Here is a 24886-nt window from a genome sequence, read left to right as displayed (position 1 = left end):
TACAACGTTCCTCGGACTGCCACTCTCGCCGCATCCTGAGATCCACACTCAGTGCTATGCGCTGCCACATGCACACACTGGACCTCTCTCTCCAGCAGCACCGTCTCACCTTATCTCAAATCTGTTCTACTCCGCAGTTTCATCTCATCTTACGTCTCATCCGACACATTAACAAAAAACTTTTTTTCTTCCTTTCAGGTGTTAAGGAACGCAAGCTCCAGCAGCTGATGGGGACTAATGCCCCTCCAGATCCTCCTTCCGCTTCACTTCCCTCTGACCCCACCCCTTCTGATCTGACCCCTTGCCGTGTATTCACTATACCCTCTGACCTCCCCCTCTCTGATGCTGAGCGTTCTGTACTCAGCAAAGGTCTCAGTTTTATCCCCTTTCGCCCCCACCTCAATGAATTTCGCGCTCGGCATGACGTTGAGCTCTTCTTCCGTCGCCTCCGCCTCCGGGCTCACTTCTTCGACCAGGAGTCCTCCCCCCGACCAGCAGACCCATTCACCCGCCTCCAGCATTCTCCCTCTACCTGGACCCCTCACCCTGGCCTCTTACCCGCTCTTGATCTCTTCATTGAAAACTGTCGGCGAGACATTGGTCGTCTCAATTTCTCTGCCCCCCTCACTCACTCTAACCTGTCCCCCTCTGAACTTGAGGCACTCCGTTCTCTCAGGTCTAACCCCGACATGGTCATCAAACCTGCAGACAAGGGTGGTGCTGTTGTTGTATGGCGTACCGACCTCTACCTTGCAGAAGCTCAACGCCATCTCACAGACACCTCTTCCTACCTCCCTCTGGACCATGACCCCACCACCGAACATCAAGCCACCGTCCAAAGGACTGTCACTGACCTCATCTCCTCGGAGATCTTCCCTCTACAGCTTCCAACCTCATAGTCCCGCAACCCCGGACAGCCCGCTTCTACCTCCTTCCCAAAATCCACAAACGGGACTGTCCCGGCAGACCCATTGTGTCAGCCTGCTCCTGCCCAACTGAACTTATTTCTTCCTATCTAGACTCTATCTTTTCTCCGCTGGTCCAGTCTCTTCCCACCTACATCCGTGACTCTTCTGACGCCCTACGTCATTTTGACAATTTCCAGTTTCCTGGTCCCAACTGCCTCCTCTTCACTATGGACGTCCAATCGCTCTACACCTCCATCCCCCACCAGGATGGTTTGAGGGCTCTCCGCTTCTTCCTGGAACAGAGGCCCAACCAGTCCCCATCCACCAACACCCTCCTCCGCCTGGCTGAACTTGTTCTCACATTGAACAACTTCTCCTTCAACTCCATGCATTTCCTTCAAGTAAAACGTGTCGCTATGGGTACCCGCATGGGTCCTAGTTATGCCTGTCTTTTTGTGGGATATGTCGAGCATTCTTTATTCCAGTCCTACTCAGGCCCCCTCCCCCAACTCTTTTTCTGGTACATTGATGACTGTATCGGTGCCGTTTCCTGCTCCCGCCCCGAACTAGAAAACTTTATCAACTTTGCTTCCAATTTCCACCCTTCTCTCACCTTTACATGGTCCATCTCTGACACTTCCCTTCCTCGACTTCTCTGTCTCCATCTCTGGGGATAGGTTGTCTACCAATATCCATTATAAGCCCACTGACTCCCACAGCTACCTCGACTACACTTCTTCACACCCTACCTCCTGTAAGGACTCCATTCCATTCTCCCAGTTTCTCCGTCTCCGACGCATCTGCTCTGATGATGCTACCTTCCATGACGGTGCTTCTGATATGACCTCCTTTTTCCTCAACCGAGGATTTCCCCCCACTGTGGTTGACAGGGCCCTCAACCGTGTCCGACCCATTCCCCGCACCTCTACCCTCACCCCTTCCCCTCCCTCCCAGAACCGTGACAGAGTTCCCCTTGTCCTCACTTTTCATCCCACCAGCCTCCATATCCAAAGGATCATCCTCCGCCATTTTCGCCACCTCCAGCGTGATGCCACTACCAGTCGCATCTTCCCCTCCCTTCCCCTGTCAGCATTCCGAAGGGATCGTTCCCTCCGCGACACCCTGGTCCACTCCTCCATTACCCCAACCACCTCGTCCCCGTCCCAGGGCACCTTCCCTTGCAATCGCAGGAGGTGTAATACCTGCCCATTTACCTCCTCTCTCCTCACTATCCCAGGCCCCAAACACTCCTTTCAGGTGAAGCAGCGATTTACTTGTACTTCTTTCAATGTAGTATACTGTATTCGCTGCTCACAGTGTGGTCTCCTCTACATTGGGGAGACCAAGCGCAGACTGGGTGACCGCTTTGCGGAACATCTCCGCTCAGTCCGCAAGCAGGACCCTGAGCTTCCGGTTGCTTGCCATTTCAACACTCCCCCCTGCTCTCATGCTCACATCTCTGTCCTGGGATTGCTGCAGTGTTCCAGTGAACATCAACGCAAGCTCGAGGAACAGCATCTCATCTACCGATTAGGCACACTACAGCCTGCCGGACTGAACATTGAGTTCAATAATTTCAGAGCATGACAGCCCCCCACTTTACTTTCATTTTTCGTCATTTTTAGTTATTTTTTCTTCCTTTTTTTTTGCATTCCTTTTTACATTCTTTTTTTGCATTTATTTCATTTCATCTTAGTTTGTTCAGTTTGCTTACCCACTGTTTTTTTCAGGTTGTTTTTCTTCAGGTTTGCACTTGCTGATGTTCAATATTCAGTATATTCACACCTAATCTGTACTAATGCTTTGTCTTTCAACACACCATTAACATATTGTTTGCCTTTGCTCCGTGACCTTTTGGTCAGCTATGTGGCCTGGTCCAATCTGCACCTTCTCCTTTGTTATCTCTTGCCCAACCCCCACCTCACTTGTTTATAATCTGTGACTTTTCTAATATTTGTCAGTTCCGAAGAAGGGTCACTGACCCGAAACGTTAACTCTGCTTCTCTTTCCACAGATGCTGCCAGACCTGCTGAGTGAATCCAGCATTTCTTGTTTTTGTTTCAGCTAAATTGGCCAGCTGAAACCTGGCCTCTTTTACTACAAAGCAAGCTAACTGGAAAAGCCCATGAGGTTTATTCCATGTTGCCAGATGCGAGTTAATCAAATTATGAACTGACAAAAAGTGCTATCCTCCGGGCATATGAATTAGTACCTGAAGCCTATCACCTAAGGTTTAGAATCCTCAAGAAGCAAGTTGATTAAATTTATCTGGAGTTTGAAAGTATGCAAGCCGCTGGCTTTTGACCAGTGGCTGAAGGCTCTTCAAGTACAGCTCAGCTATGAGAATCTCAGGGAAGTATTTATTTATTCATTATTTAGAGATACAGCACTGAAACAGGCCCTTCGGCCCAACGAGTCTGTGCCGACAACAACAACCCATTTATACTAATCATACATTAACCCCACATTCTCTAGCACATCCCCACCATTCTCCTACCACCTACTTACACTAGGGGCAATTTACAATGGCCAATTTACCGATTAACCTGCAAGTTTTTGGCTATGGGAGGAAACCGGAGCACCCGGCGAAAACCCACGCAGACACAGGGAGAACTTGCAAACTCGGCACAGGCAGTACCCAAAACGGAACCCGGGTCGCTGAAGCTGTGAGGCTGTGGTGCTAACCACTGCGCCGCCCAAAAGTAGTTCTTGATTTTAATTCAAATTTAGCTTAATTTAAAAACTCTCTCCCACTCTCCATAAAGACATGTGTAGAGGAGCAGCGGGTTCAGAGAGCCCGGCAAGTGGCCGTTCTAGCCGATGAGTTTGCTTTAATTTATAAGTCGGTTTCCCTGGGAAGAACCTTTCCTAGTCACCCCAACAAATTCATAAGGGACAGAGAGTGGGAAGGTGATCTCCACCCAGGCAGCCCTGGGAGAGAAAGGAAAGCAGAAGACACAAGGGGCCCTCCGCTAGCCAAAAAGAAAGGTGCTGTGAGCAAGAGTGAGACCTGGAGACCTGTGTGCTTCCATTGTAATAAAGCAGGGTATTTAAAAGCTGACTTCTGAAAACTAAAGGGAAAACCTGTAGGGTTAAATCAGGGCACACCCACTCAGTGAAGTGAACCTGATGGAAAGCTCAGCAGAACAAGATGTGTCTTTAACTGCAGTAAGAGTGTAACCCAGGAAGCTTACTACTGCAAGTGCAGGAACATTTAATGATAACCCTGAGGGTTATCAGGGTTTTGTGTCTGAAGGGAAAGTAACGTCACACCCCTCGAGCAGGGCAAGCAAGCCCATAGTAATTCTCAGGGACACAGGGGCCACTAGATCCGTTTTACTGGGACATGGCCCGACCTTTCCCCTAGAGAGTGCAGTGAACACCAGAATGGTGGTGAACGGTATTGGAGGGCAGTGTATGCCTTTACATGTACACCAGGTGCACTGGAGCGGGACCTAGTTTCGGGACCGTTGACGGTATGGATTGTCCTTAGTTTGCCTATGGACGGGGTTGGTAATGCTCCTTGTTAATGATCTGGCGGGGGTGAAGGTGGTAGCCCCCCCAGTCATGAAAGAAAGACCGTAGGAGGTCAGAGAGACAAGGCAATGGCAGGACTTTTGCAGTTTCCTGAATGTGTAGTGGATCAGGCCATGATCAAACCAGCTCCCCCAGAGGAGGCTGAATTGGCACTACAGACAGATGAGCAGGTCCTTCTGTCTGAGACTTTCTTTGGAAAGTTAGGAGACTCAGGGAATGAATTAAATGGATTTTCCCTTGTTGAGGCTCAGCGAGCCAACCTAGTATAGAGAGAGTTAGCACAGGCTGCCCAGTCTGAAAGTGAAGCAGAGGGAGTCCCTGATTGCTACAATTTAAAGAATGAGGTACTGATGAGGAAATGGAGTTCTCCTCACAGACCTGAGAGCAAGGAGTGGATAATAGTTAACCAGTTAGCGGTGCCACAGAGGTAGCGGAGAGAAATATTAAGAAAGGCCCACGAGACTACAGTGGCTGTGCATGCCGGTAGAGGAAAGACTAAAGCCTACATAAGACAGCAGTTTAACTGGCCAAAACTCCACAAAGATGTGTTGGAGTACTGCAGGAGCTGCCACATGTGCCAGGTTGAGCGGAAACCCCAACCTAGTGAAACCTGCATCCCTAAGCCCTGTACTGGTGTTAGAAGGATCCTCCAGCAGAGGGCTGGTGAACTGTAAGGGACCCCTGCCGAGAACAAAGGCAGGCACAAGGCTGGCAAAAGTTTAGAAAGAGAAGGGGAAAAAGTGACCAAGAGGGCAGGTTAAAGGAAGTCTGGGAGGAATCCTGGATGAAAACCCCCGACTGTCCAGTCAGCCAACCCCAAAAAATGTGAAAAGTTAGACCCCACATCCTCCTATGTAAATGCAGACTCTAGACGCACCCCACCAGAGTCGCTAACAGAATTTTACAGGAACCTAGAGAGACAAAGAGAGACCTCTAGGGACAGAGAAACAGTGAGGGCGATGCCTCACCTAGTCGACATGCTACAGGGATGTGTAGTCGAGTGTGCATAAATACCTGCAGGCAGCAGTGTCCTCTGGGACAAAGGGAAGATTAGCAAAGTATCCTCCCCCACAGTCAGAACTAAAGAGAACCACCCATCCCCCAAAATCAAAAGCCTTTGCATGACTCAGCAAAGCACTGAAGGACAGTTCAGGATAGACCCACACACTACTGACTCTACTGAAAAAAAAATTACCTCAGCAGGAACAAAGACCTGAGGTAGTCATGGAAATGGGCAAACAGAAGAGAAACTTCTCCAAAAAAGAACATGTTTACTGAGATACCAAAAAGGGGCGGAGGGGCAGTTTTAATATGTTTTAGGATTTGTGAATGGTTTTGTTTTCTGTATCTTAAATTTTCTCAACCCTTTTAATGAAATGCACTTTTCTCAAATCGCATTTCATTCCACTGGGTATGGAGGTGTCATGCTAGGCCCCAACCTGCCAAGAATGAGGCACATTAATGTCATCATAAACATTGATTTTTAACTGTTGTTGGAGTGAGGAAATGACTTGTTAAACAGATCAACCGTGGCTGGAAAAAGACATTTACATACTAACAGATATCGAAGATGAGGAAGCGCATTCCAGGGGCCGGCTAAGGAAGATACAATCCACAAGGGACAGGTCTGGTTAGGCCAGCTGGTCACATGACTAACTGGCTGTTCCAGGGTTTTCTTTTGAACTGGCCACAGAGAGTTTGAACTCAAAGACTGTTTGGTCATGGATTGAGAAGATCTCTCCTGTCTGCTCCCATCTTTTTCTCACAAGCCTCTGAATCCACATGAACCCCGAGAGAGAAAAGTCTCCTATAGTGAACAAGGTTTAAAGGAGAATACTGGACCCCAAAGAAAAGCAAGATCTACCGACAATCAATGACTCCACAGTGAGCTTAAAGAACCTTAACAACAACTCTTCAGATGTTGCCTCAAACCTTTCCATTTATTTTTCTTCTGCTCTTTTCCGTCTCTATTTGCATGTTTCGCGTATGCATGCTAGCGTGGGGCATGCCGTGTATCCCGTAGGCATCAACCGAATTAGAGTTTAAATTTAAGTTTAATAAATTTCAACTTTTCTTCTTTAAACCTAAGAAAAGCTGTTTGTGCTGGTTTATTTGCCTTATAATTGGAAAGCGGTGAACAAGGATTCACCAAGGGGGAGCTAAAAATACTGTTTAAAATTAAACCCTGTTACGGTAAGACCAGGTGAAGGCTGAAAGGGAACACGAGACCTCTTTCTCACCGGGTTGTAACAATACTAAAGAGGTTTTCTGTAATCTGCAAAATAAATGGCTGTAACTTTGTGGTCCTGCTGCACAGATTAGAAAACACTGCTAGAGAAAGGAACAGAAGGATAAATGTCTAATCACAGAATTAAAAAAAAAATCATATATATTTGAATATGCGTATACATTTTGATTTCATTCTAGAAGGTGCACCGCAGTCTTGAACTTCAAATACTTACCCAGGAGCTCTAAGCACATTTTTAAAAAAAACAAACTGAATTAGATACAGGGAGATCAGAGAGGGAGACAACACTGCAAATGTTGTGAAGTCACCAATATATTAACCTCAAAAGTAAATTACAAAGCAGACAATCATTCCTCAGCTTTAACATACGTTTAGGCTGCTGTTAAGCTGCTGTTAATCCCAACACACTTAACAGCAAATTTTTTGTTTTCCTGCCAAAACATATTTTTCAAAAATCCACAGTCCAACAATAAACCCAGTAGCACATTTTTAGCGGAATTTTAACAGTAGTGCATGTTTAGCAACCTACTTCGCTTGACGTACAGCAAATGAAAATTCCTAATATATACATACTCCAATATAATTACCCAAATGTAACAAGTTGCACCTGGTGAGCCACCAAGAGTTTACAATACTTTCACCATTCATTGAGCCAGAAAGCCTCCAGTAGCCAATAAGATAGAAGGGAAATTGAGAGTTCTATTTCGAATGAGATCTGGACACCAAAAATGCTTCATTATCAGTGTGATTCCACTGCTGTTTACATGCCAAAGGGTTAAATGTAATGAATATATTAACTGAGCAACATCTTCCATGTCCTCCAATCCACAAAACTGAAACAGATCAGCCTCCACCCTTAAATACCAGTCCCGCTGTGACATTTTAATCATTTCTTTGACTTTGCACTACTTCACTCCAAAATACTAAAGAATAGAGTCAAATTCAATAAGATAATGTTGTTTTAACTTGGGAGTTTGAGACTTTTTTTTTAAAATAAGATACTGTTTGGTGAAAGGGAAACTGCAAAACTGTGCAAGATATCAACAGAATGTGGGAGCTAAAAAGAAAATTGTGCCAGTATGTCATCATTTGCATCAGAATTCTGCTCAGCTGTTTGAATTTCTGCAGCTTTTTTTGAGACCCACTGCTGTTTAAAAGAAATTGCAAGTCATAGCATAAAACATATCTTATATGTGTATATTAAACAATCATAAAGTAGCCTTTTCCAAACTGTTGCTGGCTCAAACTAATGTCCACAATCTACTGTATTTTTTTAGTTATCTATTCAGTTCCTGTAAACTTCACCTTTGTAAATTATGCTAAATCCTTGAAAAAAAGCTTCAATCATCTGCATCACATTTGAGTCTAAAATTTGTAGCAAGTTTGAGACAATAACTCGTCATTGTATTCCTCCTACATAGGATGTGCTGCATGACCATAATCCAAGTCTCACCCCTCCCTCCCTCCTTCCCAATGAAATGCACAAACTGAATCATTCTGTAAACACAGACAAGGTTAGGATTGTGTCAGTGAATTGCATTTACTAAAAGGGTCACATATTTCTGTTCAATGGTACATGCAAAAGTATTGATTTGCATGTTCACACGTAACCAATCGGTAATCTTCTTTAAATCGAAGCATCAAATCGCAACATCTGCCAAGCCCTCAAGGACTGAAGAGTCAGACACCAATTAACTGCAGTTATTTGTTATAATTGTGTCTGGAAAATAAGTATTTTGGGAATATGATTCCCTTTCGGAATGTTTCACACACAAGACTTGATCCTGCTTTAGGCACTTTGCTGTGATTTTTCACATTGAAAAATTGTAATCTTATTAAGCATGTATTGTCATAGATCATATCTATTATCTTTCAAAGCAGACAGTCCATTACTGTAATCTATAATAAAGCTGATTTCATGCTTATAAAATTGTTCATTTCCAAAACCGGTGCGGAGATTTCCGCCCATCCCAGATTTCCAGGTGTGCATATGCAGGTTTACATACCCGTTTTTGATCTTCCAGTTGTTTCTGTGGCAGGTTTTGATCAAGCTCCTGGCAGAAAGATGGACATGCAGAAAACAAGATTTTCTTTTCAAGATTGTGTTAATTAACATCTGAGATCTAATTCCTCACACCACTGCCAAACAAGAGTTAGATACTACTTGCTGCATGCAATTCCGAACAGTATCCCTTCTGCAATAATCTTATCAAAATGATTGAGCAGCAACATTTTGTTTCAATTATATACTTTGACAAAAATATTTAATTGCTTGTGGACAGTTTATACAATTTGTACAAATTTCTTGACATATATAAACTAAGAAAAGAAAGGGATACTCTCTTTGCGATGGGGGAGGTGTACAAGTGAAATGCATGCAAGATAGCAGAAACAAGCAGAATGCAGTTTTTAGCAAAGCAGACCACCATATACATTCAATTTTAGTCCTCCCTCCACCTATGTAATCTCATGGGTCTATTGTTCAAGCCCAAGAGGAGGTTAGGTGAACCAAACTCCCAACAGGTTCCAGCATCAATCCTGCGTCGAGTTAGCTTTAGCTGAAGGAAGTTAGCCTGCATTGTGATGTCAGGAAGTCGCCCCAACTCCCTCACCTCTGAGCTGAATAACTCTATGATTTGCTTTATTCATGGCAAAAGAAGTCAGAATGACCTCTGCAGGGTCCTGGATAAAGGACTGCTAGCTACAACATCTGAGACACGCTTAAAATTTCTTTCACGGCCCTTTCAGAGGCTATTCTAACTTCAGGCATTGATGGAGCAAATAACTGAGGTAAGATATGACAAACGTATACCATACAATGGAATTCAACTGCAGTACTCTATAAAGAAGTCAAACACACCATCCCTAAAATGCATCATCAAAACTGAGAAGCACAAATCAGGATATCCCTATATAAATCAACAACTTGCCTGCTACTGAAGGGGGGGAAAAAAAAGTCAAACCTATTCAAATTTCTTTGAGAAATGTTCTACATTCACGATGATACCAATTTTTCTTTGGGCTGAATTTTCTGTAACTGAGCATTTCTGGGGCTTGCCAGCTCTGGGTTGGCTCCCAGGCCAAACTTATAGGCCTCATCATATTGGAACTGCTCAGGGATGCACAGGACTCTTCCAATCATTGACACGGTAGATTTCCATTCAAGTTTACATTTTCTTTGTTAAAATAAAGCCATACAAGTTATATTTTTATACATGAAATTGGAGGAACAGATAAAGTACTGTTTTGAACAAAACAAAATTCTGTAAGATTCATCTAACCGATATATCACTAACCTCGACTCACCTTTTCCACATTTTCAATGGATTTTAGAATTCAATCCATAATCTTTGGACTCTGTACACCTGCTTCAGGATAGAATCTTACAGTACAGAAGGAGACCAATCTGTCCATCATGCTTGTGCTGATCCTTTGAATGAGACATGCTATTCCATCCCCTCCCCAGCTCTTTCCACATAGCCCTGCAAATTTTTCATTTGAATATGCATTCAAGTCCCTTATGAAAGTCACAATTGAATCTGCTACCATGGCCCTTTCAGGCAGTTTATGCCAGATCATAACAACTCACTGTGTAAAAACAAATTCTCATCATCTCTACCTCCGGTTCTTTTGTTACTTATATTCAATCTCTGTCCTCCTGTTATCGATCTGGCTGCCAGTGGAAATAGAATAAATAAGGAATCATCAAAACCTCTCAATGTTGTGCACCTCAATTAAATCTCCCCTCAACCTTCCCTGCTCTAAAGAAAACATCCACAACAAATTATTGTGATCAGCAACTATTGGTCTCCTGTATCACGTGCTACATACTAGTGTGGAGAGCTTGCAAGTTGGGTCTTTGCTGCTCACTTGTACAGATGTGTTTTTCCTCCCTTTCTCTAAGTCTGAATCAAACAAACAGTAGAATGGACGAGGTGGAGAATGAGTTAAAAACTCACAATTTCACATATTGGCTCTAGATGAGTACCTGACCACAACTTGATCCAAGGCTAATGCAAAGCAGATGTTTCCCTATCTGGACTAGAGGACTGCTTGACAGTTAGTACATTCAACTTTTCTTGACGTTATGTGACTAACTAATAATGTGCAAACAGAATGGGTGAGCTGAAGTGCATCAAAAGGCAGTAAAAGGTTGCTGACAAAGTCACAGGACGAGTGAAGCTGAAGCAGTATCTGAACATTATCCGGATTAGATAATCGTAGACTCCACAAATCCACGTCATTAAATGTAATTATATTACAGTAGTTTTGATGCATAAAATTCACTCTGGTGACAACAGCCAGAATGCCAAAAGATGCAGTGAGGTGTTAAAGCTATCATTGTAGCTGATCCTGGAAACATGGCTACAACATCATTGGGAAGCAAGTTATTTTTGGATGCCCAACATCAACTCCAATAGTCAAGCTTTACTATTTGTACAGCTACCTAAGAAGGTCTTCTATGTTTTTGAGAAATTGCTGTCCTCTATATAGCAAAGAGCAACACACATGAAACCAGTCCCTTTATAAATCATTAGATACTTCCTGGGACCCTCCCTGTTGAGGCAGGACTCATCACCCAAGCATGTGGTTATTCCTTCGACCTTCTTACCAAAGGAGATAGGCAAATTAAACAAATTCAAAATATTTAGCAGTTTGGTTGATCATCAGCAAAGGATAAATTCCCACAGATACTAGCCCTGCCAGTATCGTTTGGCTGGTAGTTTTAGTTCACAGAGGAAAATTATTCATAGAATGGTGAGATTATCAAGCACTAGACTAGATATGCTATACAGATTCTCACCTGTGAGCTGAAGTGTGTCAAAAGGCAGTCAGTCTAGAGACCTATGTTAAAGATTGACCTTTGAAAACACAAGTCATTCTTTTGTGTTTACATCTGGACAGTAACAATTAATAAATGAGCCCAAGGGTTTCTCACGCTATCAGCTCCACAAAATGTTAAGAGCAGCCTTCTTAAGCTAGCCCACAGAGTAACGAATGCTGAAGGAATATTTCTCTTGGCTCCTGAACTTCAATTCACAAAGCCGTACACAAATCATATAGCTTAGTTATTTTTAAAAAATTATGTTAACGTTATAAACTGCAAGACCACACTCTTAATATCACAGCATGGCCAAGTTCTAACTCTTCCGGGAATTTAAGATAAAAGGAGAGAATAATAATGCAGGGGTACAATTTTCCTTACGAAAATTGGGGATGTGGGCTGAAATGAGATATGTAATCATACTGCATCCTTATGGTTGACTGATAATCATAGTCTGGAACTCAATAACTATGTGCTGAAACTAAAGCCATTGAGATGGCAGTTTTCCATTTGTGAAATTTAAGCTCACATGACCCCACAGCTTCAAACAGAAGGTTCAATTTAGTACAAAACACATCACATACTCAGTGTGAATAGTGTAGGATTTTCAAGCTTTTTCAAAGAATGTGACACAGAACAGTGGTTCCCTCTTGATTGGTTAATTAGGAAACAAACAAACAGCCGTGAGCGCTCACATAACTGTGCTTAGTACTCCACTTTATCGAGAAATGATACTGGAAGGATGAGGCACTACTGGTGTCAGCCATGACTTAGGGATAGCATTCTTGCCTCGGAGTCAGAAGGTTGTGGGTTCAAGTCCCACTCCAGAGACCTGAGCACAGAATGTAGGCTGGTACTCCAGTGCAGTACGGAGGGAATGCTGCATTGTCAGAGATGCTGTCTTGCAGATGAGACATTAAACTGAGGCCCTGTCTGCCCTTTAAAGGTGAACATAAAAAATCCCATGGCATTATTTCGAAGAGCAGCAGAGACATCCCTGGTGTCGTGGCCAACATATATTCTTCACTCAACATCACTACAAAAACAGATTATCTGGTCATTATTACATTGCTGTTTGTGGGAGCTTGCGGTGTGCAAAACGGCTGCTGTGTTTCTACATTACAAGAGTGACTACATATCAAAACAACCTCATTGGCTGTAAAGTGCTTTGGGATGTTCTGAGGTAGTGAAAGGTGCTATATAAATGCAAGTCTTTCTTTTTCATAAAGGGATCTATAATTCAGAGTGACATGCAGGTTGTGCTCCAGCGACAACCAGCTCAACACCAGTGTAGCAACTTGGTCACTTGTTATGTCTAGCGAACGAGAAACACTTAAATGAACACAATACAAAGAGAATACAATCAATGGGTTTGAAAAGACGGTATATGTTGAACAATGAAGATGATAGGAATCTTCCATTCAAAAAGCTGTAGATATTAATTTTTTGAAATATGAATTTCATGTACCATAGATTATAATCTTGTGATACAGCATGAGGGATGATATTTAGTCAAGAGATGTCTAAATTAGTGCTTCTATGAATGTCCTCTGCTGAATCGATTCCAGAGGTTTCTCCTAGTTTATTGGGAATTCTAGCTTGCAAATGAGAACAGAAACTGTTGAACTGTTACCCTATAGGGAAACTCATTTGATACAATTATCTCAGGACAGATACATAAATATCAGCCACTTTACACTCACAATAGACAACCAACAACAGAAGTTGACAAGCTGACAAGCAACTGATACAAAGTACCTTGGAACGGAAATGGTAACTCATTCCTTCATGGAACATCAACGATGTCTCAAACCATGACCTGGCAGCTGATGTAGAATCTTTGATAGTCGTCATTGTTAGCAAACTTGCTGGAAATAGGGCTCTGAATTATGTACTGAAAGCATCCTGAACCCTGAAACTACTCAAGCAGTTTTAGGATTAGTGCAGTTACACATTTCTAAAGGATCCAATTAAATGTGTCTACTTGGCTCAACTGGCAGCACTTCCACTTGTGGATCAGAAGGTTGTCAGTCTAAGCCTAACTCCAGGATGGCATTTCAGGGAAAGCTAGGAAAGCAGATGAGGGAGAAAGGGATAGGAAGGCTTTGCTGATCGGGTTTGATCAAGAGTGGTTGGTGGAGGCTTGTGTGGAGCATAAATACCAGTGTAGACCAGTTTGCCAAATGGCTTGCTTCTGTGCTGCAGATTCTATGTAATTTTGTGTCTGAAGTGCTGGAACCCCAAAAAGAATTGCAAACGGAATGCTGCCGGGACTTGAAGGAATATATGCAATACTCTTGAGGTAAAGTGTTCCCCTAGATATCATGGCTTGGATGTTTCTGAGGTTCTGTACTGCTTTTTTTAAAACCATCAATCTCAATAAACATCTTCTTGATACTTGTAGCTATGAGTCTGTCCCTCACAAGAAGTGCTAAGTGGCAAACTGCATAAGATTTGTAGGTGCAATAAGTCTGGCTGGCCAAATTACCTCATAATTTCTTACGATCAAAGATGATATTTTGGATCTAAAGGAATTTTCATGGCATTATCTGGAAGGTTTATTGTAGACTAAAATTTCAGAAGCCAGTATAATCGATAGAAGATATTGTACAACTAGCAGACCTCAGTTGCTTCCAAAGCATATTTACACTGTAGCTTGACAGTCTGCGAAAGATCATAGAATCTTACAGCATAGGAGGCAGCTATTCAGCCGATTGAGTAGCTCTTTCAAAGTGCTGGCACGGCACAGTGAGTCCTACTCCCCTCCTCTTTCCTCACAGCCCTGCAACCTTTCCTTTTCAAGTATTTATCCAATTCCCGTCTGACTACTGGAAGTCAGAAACTGCCACCAGAGAAGGTAAAAAGACTTGGAGAAGGTGATACAGAATAGCTATGGGAGTAATTGCGGGTCCAGCTAGGTTAGTAATCAGAAGCCCAGTAAGGACTGTATTGGGCCACTAAAGGATTCCCCAGGATATTGCAGAGATTTTAAAGAGCTACTTTTCATCAGACTTCAATGCAGATGATGTTGAGTTGGCAATGATAGATCAGAGGGTTGAAAGTGCCAAAGTGGATGGTGATATAGTGCTGGGTAGAATAAGGGATCTCAAAACAGATTGGATGCCTGGCCCTGACAGCATTCACCTAAGCATGGTCAAAGGCATGAGGGCTGAACGCTCCAGGGCCCTTGCTGGGGTCTGGGATTGTTTCCGTGGACTGGAGAGAGGCCTATGTGATGCTCATTTAAAAAAATGTATTGTCAGAACCTTGAACCAATTAGCTTGACTTCAGTTACAGGCAATTCACTAGAAGGCACCTATAGAGATACACTATAAGACCACCTTGACTCATTGTGGGTCATTAGAGAGTCTCAACATGGCTTCTGGTAAAGAAGTGTATATCTCACCAACCTGGTTCAAAGTTTGGAGGAAATTGCTTGGTTGGTGGATGTAGGTAGCTTGCATATCTTGAAATTTCAAAAAGTCTTCGACAAGTCGGCACACACAATAGACTATTTAATAAGGTTGAGTCCTGTGAGATTAGCAGGCAGATTTTGAGTTGGATAAGGAATTGGTTGCAATCTTGTAAACAGAATGTTGCTATTAGCAGTAGTGATTGTGCGCAAGATCTGGTTACTGGTGAAGTGCCACTGTGATTAGTGTTCCAGTCATTGCCTTTCAACATCTTTATCAATGATCTGGATGAAGGCTTTGGGGGAACTACCTGGGAGTACATGAATGATACAAAGATCTGTGCAAGTGTCAGATGAGAAAATTAGCATACAGGCAGATCTAAATGCAATGGGGAAATGGGCCCAAAGTTGGCAGATATCATCTGATATAGATAAATGTAACGTTATGCACATGGGTAGGCCAAACCAAGCACATATACACCATGCAGGGTTGTATGCTCAAGGCTGTTGAGTGAAAGACAGAGCTGGGTGTTACAGTACAAAAACCTCCGAAAGGTCCACAACCAGTCGACTGAAAAAGCAAATAAAGTGTTAGGACATATTGCCAGGATAATTAAATACAAAATAAAAGATACAATACTGCCTTTCTAAACCTGGGTTAGGCCTCAATTAGATTACGGTGTCCATTTTTAGCCTCCTTACATGAATGATGGAGGTGTCCTGGAAAAGGTTCAGAAGAGAAACATTGGCTTGATACCTATTTTAAAGGCCTTTATTCACCAGGACTGGGAGATGTGGCTTTTTAACACCAGAAAAGCTTAGACTTTGAAGAGATTTGACTGAGAGCTGTAAAATAGTGAAAAGATTAGACTTGGTCCACATAGATGGCTATTTTAGTTAGTTAGGTTGGAGAGGATCAGGAAACATGAACATAAGCTATGTAAGCACAGAACTAGATTAGATATCAGGAGATATTTCTGTTTGCAAAGAGTCATGAACCTATGGAACAAGCTGCCAGTTCATGCAATTACTGTAGATTTTCTGGACGTATTCAAAAGGGGTCTGGGTTAAGTCGGAGTGTAGCTGCGCAACTCCAATAAAAGATAGATGGGGATATAGGTATAGGGGGGAAAAGTATCTCCCAATCACCCGTGACCATCTGGAACAGAACCGGTTGGTTTCAGGAGTTGGAAGAATTTTCCAGGACTTTTCCCAAAGTATTTTTTTCTTATTTTTTAGCCTGACCCTGGAGGTTGGGTAGCTGGTGACCAGGGAGCAGATAGCGGGGGCTACACAATGTGCCCAAGTTGTACCATGATAGTATGGAAAAAGCTCGATGGACCAGTCATGCTTTCCTTGTCCTTGGTTTATGTATGTTTGCACTCCAAAAAGAGGCTTAGATGATACTCACTGTAGCTGAATATATGACACTTGAGTAATGGACAAGCACCTGGTTTACAGGAGTATTGTTATCTGAGAATGGGGCCTTGCTGTACAGCAGGATCCTGGAGAATCCTGGATACTCTGGATAGTTACCATCTATAGACTGAACTCCCAAAAAAAAAAGAGAGGAAACAAACTGGGTTATGCCTAATCACCCATCTCAACCATCCTCTAAAATAAAAGCAAAATACTGCGGATGCTGGAAATCTGAAATAAAAGCAGAAAGCGCTGGAAATACTCAGTAGGGTCAGGCAGCATCTGTGGAGAGAGAAGCAGAGTTACCGCTTCAGGTCTGTGACCTTTCATCAGAACTGGCAAAGGTTAGAAATGTAATAGGTTTTAAGCAAGTGAAGCAGGGGTGGGGAGGTAAGAGAACAAAGGAAGATGTGTAATAGGGGTGAGGGCAGAAGAGATTAAAAGACAAAAATGTCATGGGACAAAGGCAAAGGGAAAGCATTAATCCGGACAGAGTGTTCATGACAGAATAATGAATAGCTCTGTCCAAAAGCACAATCATGAAAAACCAAGTTTAAGGCAGGCACATAGTTAAAAAAATAAAATGAAAAAGGCCAGTCATGTGCTGAAATTATTGAACTCAGTTTTGAGGCTGGAAGGCTGTAGACTGCCTAATTGGAAAATGAGGTGCTGTTCCTCGAGCTTGCGTTGATGTTCACTGCAACACTGCAGCAGGCCAAGGACAGAAAAGTGGGCATGGGAGCAGGGGGGTGTGTTGAAATGGCAAGGAACCAGAAGATCAGGGCCATGCTTGCGGACTGAGCGGAGGGGTTGCATAAAGCAGTCACCCAATCCACGTTTGGTCTTTCCAGTGTAGAGGTGACCATGTTGTGAGCAGCGAATACAGTATACTAAAATAAAAGTACAAATAAATTGCTGCTTCACCTGGAAGGAGTATTTGGGGCCTTGGATGGTGAGGAGAGGGGAGGTAAAAGGGAAGGTATTATACCTCCTGTGATTGCAAGGGAAGGTGCTGTGGGAAGGGGATGAGGTGTCGGAGATGATGGAGGAGTGGACCAGGGTGTCGTGGAGGGAACGATCCCTTCGGAAGGCTGACAGGGGAAGGGAGGGGAAGATGCGTTTGATGGTGGCATCACGCTGTAGGTGGCAGAAATGGCAGAGGATGATCCTTTGGATATGTAGGCTTGTGGGGTGGAAAGTGAGGACAAGAGGAACCCTGTCGCGGTTCTGGGGAGGGAGGGATCCTTGGTTGAGGAAAAAGGAAGACATATCAGAAGCGCTGTTGTGAAAGGTTGCATCATCAGAGCAGACACGTGAGAGATGGAGGAACTGGGAGAATGGAATTGACTCCTTACAGGAAGCAGGGTGTAAGGAATGTAGTCAAGGCAGCTGTGGATTAAACTTGGTTTTTCATGATTGTGCTTCTGCACAGAGCTGTTCATTACTCTTGTCATTAACACTCCCTGGATTAATGCTTTGTCTTTCACCACACCAGTAGCACTCCCTTTGCCTTTGGCCCATAACATTTTTGTCATTTAATTTCTCCTACCCTTTGCCCTATCACCCACCTTCCCTTTTGTTCTCTTCCCCAACCTACCCCCCCACCACCCCCGCTTCACTTGCTTAAAACCTATTACATTTCTAACCTTTGCCAGTTATAATGAAGGGTCACTAACCTGAAACATTAATGCTGCTTCTCTCTCCACAGATGCTGCCAGACCTGCTGAGTATTTCCAGCACTTTCTGGTTTTACTTCAGCCATCTTCTAATTCAGCATGAAGAGTTGGAGGCCTCAACATGTGACACCTCTTCGGATATAGTTGCTAAGTTAGAATCCAGCATCAGGATTACATTGAAAAAGAGATCCAAACAAGTGGCCTGAATGTGACTTATTGGATGGATATATTCATGCCACTCAAACATTGCGGTACTGGAGCTGATCTGTGATCAGGCCAAGTCAACTTTCCCAAGTTAAGCAGACTGGCCTCTTGCAGTGCCAGTAACTCTAAAGTTGAGTGCAGGTGAACTGAACAGTAAAATGAAGTCTTCTGTTGATTTAAGCTTGTTGCTGAAGCATATCTGCATTGTGGGGGAAATGATGTGGTTCGTTATCAGGCAGGAGCACCATTTGGAAGAGACTCAAAAACGCGAAGCTCAGAAGCCATGTTTGGCAGGTGTCAGGAATTCTGAAGTCTTGTGAAAAACTGGCAAAAAAAATTTCTGACTGACTGAAATTGAGAACAGAGCGAGAGCAATCTTCAGAATCTCATTTCCAATGTTCATTAGCTGAATAAGACCCAATAAAGCTACCTCAACAGTGGAGAAGAGTTGGATTACATTAACCGCATGAAGAACCAATGTCATGCAGGTGTTTATAGCATGTGAAAATATTAAACAAGTGGAGGCCTGTGATTTTTCTCCAGTAAACTGGGACAATCAATGCCAGAGATTAGTGAATGAGGAACATTCAGCATTCACTGGCACATAGATTGGATTCCAGGAGACTCGTGTTCTTGAGCCATGGAAAAAGGGGTCTGCGATTTTACCCTCTCTTCTCTAACATCCCAAGATAAAGGAGCAGACTCCCGGAAACTGCTCTTGCAGAATCCAAACTAAACAATCACCAATATAAAAGTGGTTGTAATGATCATCTACTGAACTTTCAACTCGATAAACAGCCATCCTGAATCCATCGGTTAGCCAACAATGTGTTAAAGTTGATACAAATCTGGGACTAGCTATTGACTGCACAGCAACTGTGCCACGTCATAATCTGTCTGCACAACTTAAAGCCATCGTGATTAGGTTCACATAGTGCTTAAATTCAGAGTGATAACCGAGCTTGATGAATCATTTTAATATCGCTTCACAGCAATTACAGCAATTGGAAATTGGATTCCAGAAGTAATTATACTGCAAACAAGTGGATTAGCTTCACATCCTGTTCCAGCTGCATTTCCGTTCTTCAGTTACTCAGGTGCCGACTGTTAACTATTACATATCTGAACACAGCTAAATTACTCTAGCTCATTTGGACCACTCAACAACACATTCAAGGAACCAATCCAATAGTCATTTTGCTCCAAACAGCCCACACAGTAATATTCATCCACAACTAGAACAAATGAACTTGCATTTATCTGGGATGTTTTATGACCCCAATATCCCAAAGCACTTCTGAGCCACCAGACTACTTTTGATATGCAGTCAGTCACTTAAAACAAAGTAAGGTTCCACTAGAGGCAACGTGCTAACGGGACTAGATAATTTGTTTTAGTGTTGGTAGAGGTTCTAAATGTTGAGCAGGATACCATGAGAACTCACTGCTCTTCTGCGGAGATCTTTTATATCCATCTGAATGGTAAGGGGTAGAAATGGAATCTCGGTTTAATGTCTTAGCTGAAAGACAGCACCTTTGACAGTGCAGCGCTCTCTCTACTGCACCAAAGTTCACTATGGAGAAGGATGATGTAGAGATCAGGGGGGGGGGGATTGAGATACACTTGAACATATTAGCAACAAAAGGAAGTATTAGCTGTTTTGGTGGGCTTAAAAGTGGATAAATCCTCAGACCCAGATGAGATGGATCCCAGGCTGTTATGTGAGGCAAGGGAGGCGATAGCAGGGGCTCTGACACAAATTTTCAAATCTACTCTGGCCACAGGAGAAGTACCAGAGGACTGGAGGACAGCGAATGTGGTACTATTATTCAAGAAGGGTAGCAGGGATAAACCAGGTAATTACAGGCCGGTGAGTCTAACATCAGTGGTTGGGAAAGTATTGGAAAAAATTCTGAGGGACAGGATTAATCTCCACTTGGAGAGGTAGGGATTAATCAAGGATAGTCAGCATGGCTTTGTTAGGGGGAAGATCGTGTCTGACTAACTTGATTGAATTTTTTGAGGCAGTGACGAAATGTGTAGATGAGGGTAAAGCAGTTGATGTAGTCTATATGGACTTCAGCAAGGCTTTTGATAAGGTCCCGCATGGGAGATTGGTTGACAAGGTAAGAGTCCATGGAATCCAGGGCAATTTGGCAAATTGGATCCAAAATTGGCTTAGTGGAAGGAGGCAGAGGGTGATGGTCGAGGGTTGTTTTTTGCGAGTGGAAGCCTGTGACCAGTGGTGTACCGCAGGGATCGGTGCTGGGACCCTTGCTGTTTGTAGTGTACATTAATGATTTAGACGTGAATATAGGAGGTATGATCAGTAAGTTTGCAGATGACACGAAAATTGGTGGTGTCGTAAATAGTGAGGAGGAAAGCCTTAGATTGCAGGACTATATAGGTGGGCTGGTAAGATGGGCGGAGCTGTGGCAAATGAAATTTGATCCTGAGAAGTGTGAGGTGATGCATTTTGGGAGGATTAAAAGGCAAGGGAATATACAATGGATGGTAGGACCCTAGGAAGTACAGAGGGTCAGAGGAACCTTGGTGTACTTGTCCACAGATCACTGAAGGCGGCAGCACAGGTAGATAAGGTGGTTAGGAAAGCATATGGGATACTTGCCTTTATTAGCCGAGGCATAGAATACAAGAGCAGGGAGGTTATGATGGAGCTGTATAAAACGCTGGTTAGGCCACAGCTGGAGTCTGTGTACAATTCTGGGCACCACGCTATAGGAAGGATGTGATTGCACTGGAGAGGGTGCAGAGGAGATTCACCAGGATGTTCCCTGGGCTGGAGCATTTCAACTATGAAGAGAGACTGAAAAGGCTAGGGTTGTTTTCCTTCGAGCAGAGAAAGCTGAGGGGGGATCCTGATTGAGGTATACAAAATTATGAGCGGCATTGATAGGTTAGATATGAAGACACTTTTTCCCTTAGCGGAGGGGTCAATAGCCAGGGGGCATAGATTTAAGGTAAGATGCACGAAGTTTAGAGTGGATTTGAGGAAAATGTTTTCACCCAGAAGGTGGTTGGAATATGGAACACGCTGCCTGAAGGGTGGTAGAGGCAGGAACCCTCACAACATTTAAGAAGTATTTAGATGAGCACTTGAAACGCCATAACATACAAGGCTACAGGCCAAGTGCTGGCAAATGGGATGGGATTAGAATAGTTAGGTGCTTGATGGCCGGCACAGACACGATGGGCCGAAGGGCCTGTTTCTATGCTGTATAACTCTATGACTCTATAAAGTATCATCCTAGATTCTGTGCCTTAGTTTTTGGAAGGGGTTCTGAACTTTCCGACTTGGATTCAAGAGTGCTGCCGCTGAGCAAGGCTGACGCTTAGGATCGGCTGAAACAGTCTCTGATTATAGCGCAAGTAATAGTGAGTCATTTAACGTTGGCTTAGCTCAGTCCTTTTACGGGTGTGAGGGGCAGCGCGCGGGAGTGAGGGGAGTGGCGAAGCAAGGAGGGGAGAGGAGGCAAGGCACTGAAAGCCGAGGCAAGGAAAGGGGATGCAAAGGGGTGGGTGGGAAGGGAGTGAGGGGAGGCACAGGAGGGGTGGTGAGGCGCAGGAGTGAAGGGAGGGGAGGTGAAGCGCAGGAGTGAAGGGAGTGGCGAGGCAAAAAAGTGAGGGGAAGCAAGGCGAGGCAAGGGAGGGAGGGGAGGTGAGATGTGGGAGCGAGGTGAAGCAAGGCGAGGCAAGGAAGTGAGGGGAGGCGAGGTGATGTAAGGAGGAGAGGGGAGGTAAGGCGATGCAAGGTGAGGGGAGGTGAGGCAAGGCGAGGCGAGGCGAGGCAAGTAAAGGGGAGGCAAGTGAAGAGAGAGAATTCACTGCGCTCTTGGGCTCGTTTCTGTTGCAGTTGCTGCTGTCAGCATGCCAGGCAGCTGCCACATTGCTTCACGCCTCAGATGTGTGCGGGTGCTGACAACAGCAAAGTGCATTCATTGGCTTCGTTGCTTTCTACCATTTTCCATGTGCCGTCTTGGAGGTAATTTCATGCCCGTCATTCAGTGAAATCACAAGAAAGGCCAAATCTGAGAAAATAAATTTAGTTAGGTTTAATCCCTCTAACATTGCACCTGCAGTCAGAAGCAAACAAAAAAGACATCTTTAGGCAGTGTATTCACCTCACAAAACAAATATCACAATCATCTCATTTAACAGAAATGAAAGAAATTCTGAATCGGAAGTTGGCCCCAACTAAAGGAAGCCTCCCGCCCGGAAAAAAAACCCATCACTGCAGCTGTGAACTAGGAGTTTCAGTGCGTGTCAGGTGAAGATTAAAAGTTTAGAACATTTGCTATGAAATGCAGCACTTGTGACAATAGAGCTGGGCTGTGAAATATGAGGAAGAGATCTCTATTGATATGCAATAGGTTAAAAGTTTGTTCCCCTTCCTCCCACTCCTTAATTTCATGGAAAAACAGTGGGTTTTCCCACAGATTAACTCAGCAATCTCTCTCCTTGAAATGCGCGTGGTTTGATGAATCATTGCAGCAGCCCACTTAAAGGAATTTTTTAAAAATTCAAAAGGGGCAGGGGGAGGGGATTGGATGTGTGTCCAAGTCTCTCACAAGTAAAGACGATGTTTCACACAAGACTGCCTCCCCTTCCAAAAGACGAGTCACAAAGGAGGCGCACCAGCTGCAGGGGAGGGAGCGGTGGCGTAGTGGTAATGTGACTGGACTAGTAATCCAAAAGCCTAGACTAATGCTCTGGAGACATGGGTTCAAATCCCACCACAGCAGATGGTAAAATTTGAATTCAATTAATAAATCTGGAATGAGAAAGCCAGTCTAACGGTGACCATGAAACCACTGTTTAAAAAAACCCATCTGGTAAGTCTCATGGCATCAGAGCAAACGTGGGCAAGGAAACTTCCTGCTGATTACCACCTACAGGCCACCCTCTCGGCTAATGAATCAGTACTCCATGTTGAACACCAGTTGGAAGAGGCACTGAGGGTAGCAAGAGCACAGCATGTACTCTGGGATGGTGTCCATCACCAAGAGTGGCTCCATAGCACCATTACTGGCCGAGTGTGAAAGGACATTGCTGCTGGACTGGGTCTGCAGCAAATGGTGAGGGAACGAACAAGAGGGAAAAATATACTTGACTTCGTCCTCACCAATCTACCGGTCGCAGATGCATCTGTCCACGACAGTATTGGTAGGAGTGATGACTGCACAGTCCTTGTGGAGACGAAGGCCCGTCTTCACATTGAGGACGCCCTCCATTGTGTTGTGTGGCACTACCACCGCGCTAAATGGGATAGATTTCGAACAGATCTAGCAACTCAAAACTGGGCATCCATGAGTCGCTGTGGGCCATCAGCAGCAGCAGAAGAATTGTATTCAACCACAAATCTGTAACCTCATGGCCCAGCATATCCCCACTCTACCATTACCATAAGCCAGGGGATCAACGCTGCTTCAATGAAGAGTGCAGGAGGGCATGCCAGGAGCAGCACCAGACATACCTAAAAATGAGGTGTCAGCCTGGTAAAGCTACAACACAAGACTACTTGCATTTTGAACAGTGGAAGTAGCATGCGATAGACAGAGCTAAGTGATCCCACAACCAATGGATCAGATCTAAGCTCTGCAGTCCTGCCATATCCAGTTGTGAATGGTGGTAGACAATTAAACAACAGGAGGAGGTGGCTCCACAAATATCCCCATCCTCAATGATGGGGGAGCCCAGCACATCAGTGCAAAAGATAAGGCTGAAGCATTTGCATCCACCTTCAGTCAGAAGTGCAGAGTGGATGATCCATCTTGGCCTCCACTTGAGGTCCCCAGCATCACAGATGCCAAACAGTCAAATCCATTCAATCCACGTGATATAAAGCAACAGCTGAAGGCACTGGATACTGCAAAGGCTATTGGCCCCGACAACATTCCAGCAACAGTATTTTAGACTTGTGCTCCAGAACTAGCCGCGCCCCTAGCCAAGCTGTTCCAGTACAGCTGCAACACTGGCATCTACCCTGCAATGTGGAAAACAGCCCAGACGTGTCCTGTCCACAAAGAGGACAAATCCAGACCAATTACCGCCCTATCAGTCTACTCTCAATCACCAGCAAAGTGATGGAAGGGGTCGTCGACAGTGCTATCAAGCGGCACTTGCTCAGCAATAACCTGCTCAGTTTGGATTCCACCAGGGCCACTCAGCTCCTGATCTCATTACATCCCTGGTCCAAACATGGACAAAAGAGCTGAACTCAAGAGATTAGGTGGGAGCGACTGCCCTTGACATCAAGGCAGCATTTGACTAAGTATGGCATCAACGAGCCCTAGCAAAACTGGAGTCAATGGGAATCAGGGGGAAAATTATTCACTGGTTGGAGTCATACTTAGCACAAAGGAAGATGGCTGTGGTTATTGGAGGTCAATCATCTCAGTCCCAGGACATCACTACAGGAGTTCCTCAGGTTAGTGTTCTAGGCCCAACCATCTTAGCTGCTTCATCAATGACCTTCCCACAATCAAAGTCAGAAGTGGAGATGTTTGCTGATGACTGCACAATGTTCAGAACCATTCGTGACTCCTCACATACTGAAGCAGCCCATGTTCAGATACAGCAAGACCTGGACAACATCCAAGCTTGGGCTGATAAGTGGCAAGTAACATTCGCGCCACA

At 44.1% G+C, this 24886-nt stretch overlaps 1 protein-coding gene across 5 annotated transcripts in view; it reads right to left on the bottom strand.

Annotated features, from left to right (window-relative positions):
- itpr1b (inositol 1,4,5-trisphosphate receptor, type 1b) overlaps window positions 1-24886 on the bottom strand; it is a 556093-nt gene that overhangs the window by 218760 nt on the left and 312447 nt on the right. For 4 of the 5 annotated variants that reach the window (XR_010976943.1, XM_068051457.1, XM_068051458.1 and 1 more), the window contains one exon: window positions 8700-8747. The exons of the other annotated variant lie outside the window; for it this stretch is intronic. Coding sequence is in view for 3 of the 4 variants with exons in the window: in XM_068051457.1 (XP_067907558.1) it covers window positions 8700-8747 (48 nt within the window). In the remaining variant the exon portion in view is untranslated. The remainder of the gene's footprint in view (window positions 1-8699; window positions 8748-24886) is intronic. 5 annotated transcript variants of the gene reach the window in all.

This window comes from Heterodontus francisci, chromosome 19, assembly GCF_036365525.1.
Source record: "Heterodontus francisci isolate sHetFra1 chromosome 19, sHetFra1.hap1, whole genome shotgun sequence".
In the NCBI taxonomy this organism is placed as follows: Eukaryota; Metazoa; Chordata; class Chondrichthyes; order Heterodontiformes; family Heterodontidae; genus Heterodontus; species Heterodontus francisci.
This window is presented reverse-complemented; position numbering and strand designations above follow the sequence as displayed.